General features: G+C 48.3%; 1 protein-coding gene across 7 annotated transcripts in view; it reads left to right on the top strand.

The window, feature by feature from the left end:
- Positions 1 to 2,500, top strand: part of LOC125027118 (glucose transporter type 1-like) — a 306,196-nt gene that overhangs the window by 156,666 nt on the left and 147,030 nt on the right. For 5 of the 7 annotated variants that reach the window (XM_047615949.1, XM_047615948.1, XM_047615951.1 and 2 more), the window contains exon 2: positions 477 to 1,062. The exons of 1 other annotated variant lie outside the window; for it this stretch is intronic. In XM_047615949.1, coding sequence (XP_047471905.1) covers positions 491 to 1,062 — 572 coding nt within the window. In that variant the 5' untranslated portion in view covers positions 477 to 490. Of the gene's footprint in view, positions 1 to 476; positions 1,063 to 2,500 lie in introns of those variants that run through there. One more of the 7 variants, XM_047615954.1, reaches the window with a different exon arrangement.

Here is a 2,500-nt window from a genome sequence, read left to right as displayed (position 1 = left end):
GAACCAAGTGGCATTAATGATTCCCGGAAGGGGTCTGGAAGGCCCCGGGGGCTCGGCAAGGGCTCTCAGGGGCAGTGCACCAGCTCCTCGGCGCAAGTTCCAGTGGTCCCTAGAGATAGCACGAGGCAGTAGTAAAGAGTCTTTTGAGGTATCAGGTAGTTCCAAGAAGGGGAAAGTAGACAGGGAATAGGCTTGGAAGGTCAGTCACAGGATTTTCCTCTTACTAGTCGGTAGCGAGTCACGAAGTCAGTCAGATGTGTATTTAGTGTGACGGGGACAAGGAAAGAAGGGTGTGTCACGAGCGGTGCCAAACGGAGCCGCTCGCGCGCCGAATGTCCAACTCATGCTGTTTTTCTCTCCCTCTCATGCTGCTGGACTTCTGCTCCCTATGGACCACCTTCATCACTGCCCACGGCTACTCTCACAACGGCGCTGCCCTCCTCCGTCGTCGCCCTCGCCTGGCCTGCCGCTCACAGCTCTGGGCGGCCGGATGTGCTGGTGGCGTGGTGGCGGCGGGGCGCGACCCTGTGGCGGCGGCTGCATGAGGGGCGGCGGCCAGCGGGTGTTCGACAGTTCGTGTGACGGGGGGCGCCGTTCCCCCGCCATCCCCTACACTCCCCAAACACAACAGCCATATCCCTGCGACGTGGTCCCGCGTACACTCCCGGTGACCGCCACCGCTACTGCAGCGGCCGCGGCCGCCGCTGCCGCAGCTGCCTACGCCTCGCCCGTATCTCCCCCCGCCTTCCCTACTGGCATCCTTCCCCCGCCCATCGGCACGCCCTTAGGCACGCCGCCGTCACCCTGCTACGGCGGCTGCAGCTGCGGCGCGTCCACAGCTTCCTCCCCGGGCGCGTGCCGCGTGCACGAGCGCGTGTTCACGTGCCCGCCGCCCCCGCCACCCGTCACGTGCGGTGCCACGGACCGTGAGAGTGTGGGGCCACTCACAGGGGGTGATGGGGAGCTAGCCGTACCCATTAACGATGACCAGGAGGTATGGCACCCTAGGGACGATACATCGGAAGAGATTAAAGAAGAAAGTGTAAAGGAGTTGTTACTGAGGTGTGTTGTGGCCGCCGTGGCCAGCTTGCCTGCCCGTCTCTTTCTTCTCTTTGTCGCTGCCCCGACGGCGGCGCCGGCGACCGCGGCGGACACCCTGCCTTTCACTGCTCGGCTCGCCTTTCGTCACTTGCCTCGAGGCGCGTCCGCCGCGCTCGCTCGCCGCCCTCGGCTCCTGTACCTTCCGCGTCGCCACGTCGCCCTTCGCCCGCCGCCCGTGTCCGGGAACGCGAGAACTTCTGTCTGTCTGTCCACCATCACGACTCATGCGCACGCGATTCCACACAGAGCCCGCTGACCGAAGGCCTTTGTCCTTGCAGGACCGTTGCACTTGCACAGGGAGCATTTACTTGCTGCTACATGTCTGCACACTTATGATTATACCCACGTACGGACGTTTGCATGGATACACATTTACACCCTAATTCGAAAATATGTTTAATCACACGCACATGCACACGCACACATAAACACACATGCACACACACACACGCGCACACACACGCACATACACACACACACACACACACACACACACACACACACACACACACACACACACACACACACACACACACACACACACACACACACACACACACACGCACACACACACCTTTTTGCACTTTTTTCTGCTCCAAAGGCAGTCCAATACCCCATGTTTGTCGGTGGCGGCCATGCGTGCACATGTCACGACGCTCTCACAAAACTCGGAATAATTCTCATGCAGTTTTTCACTCCCGTAGATCGCACTGTCGCCCGGATTTTATTCCTCTGAGGATTGACCCAGTAACTGGATTTTATTGTTATTGTGTTATTTCTGGTATCATTATCATTGCCTTTATATTTGTTATTATCTTTATCGTTATTTTTATTATTGTTACTATTATTATTATTATGTTTACTACTACTATTATTATTATTATTATTATTAATATTTAATTTGAATATTATGATTTTGTAATTATTATTATTATTATTATTATTATTATTATTATTATTTAATGTTAAAGATTATAATGATTATAATTCTTATTTATAATTATTCTTATGATTATTATTGTAATTATTATTATTATTATTGTTATTATAAGGATAATAATGATGATAATGTTAATTATTATTATTTTCTCATCATCATAATCATTATTAGTATTATCACTTTCATTATTATTATTATTATTATTATTATTATTATTATTATTATTTTCATTATTATTATTATTATTATTATTATTATTATTATTATTATTATTTTCATTATTATTATTATTTTCATTATTTTTATTATTATTATTATTATTATTATTATTATTATTATTATTATTATCATCATTGTCGTTATTATTGATATCATTACCGTTACCTTTATTACTATCATTAGCATAATTAGCAATTGTCACCACCACCACCACTGACAGCATCTATTCTGTCATAGAAC

The sequence above is a fragment of the Penaeus chinensis genome, chromosome 7, assembly GCF_019202785.1.
Source record: "Penaeus chinensis breed Huanghai No. 1 chromosome 7, ASM1920278v2, whole genome shotgun sequence".
NCBI lineage: Eukaryota > Metazoa > Arthropoda > Malacostraca > Decapoda > Penaeidae > Penaeus > Penaeus chinensis.
This window is presented reverse-complemented; position numbering and strand designations above follow the sequence as displayed.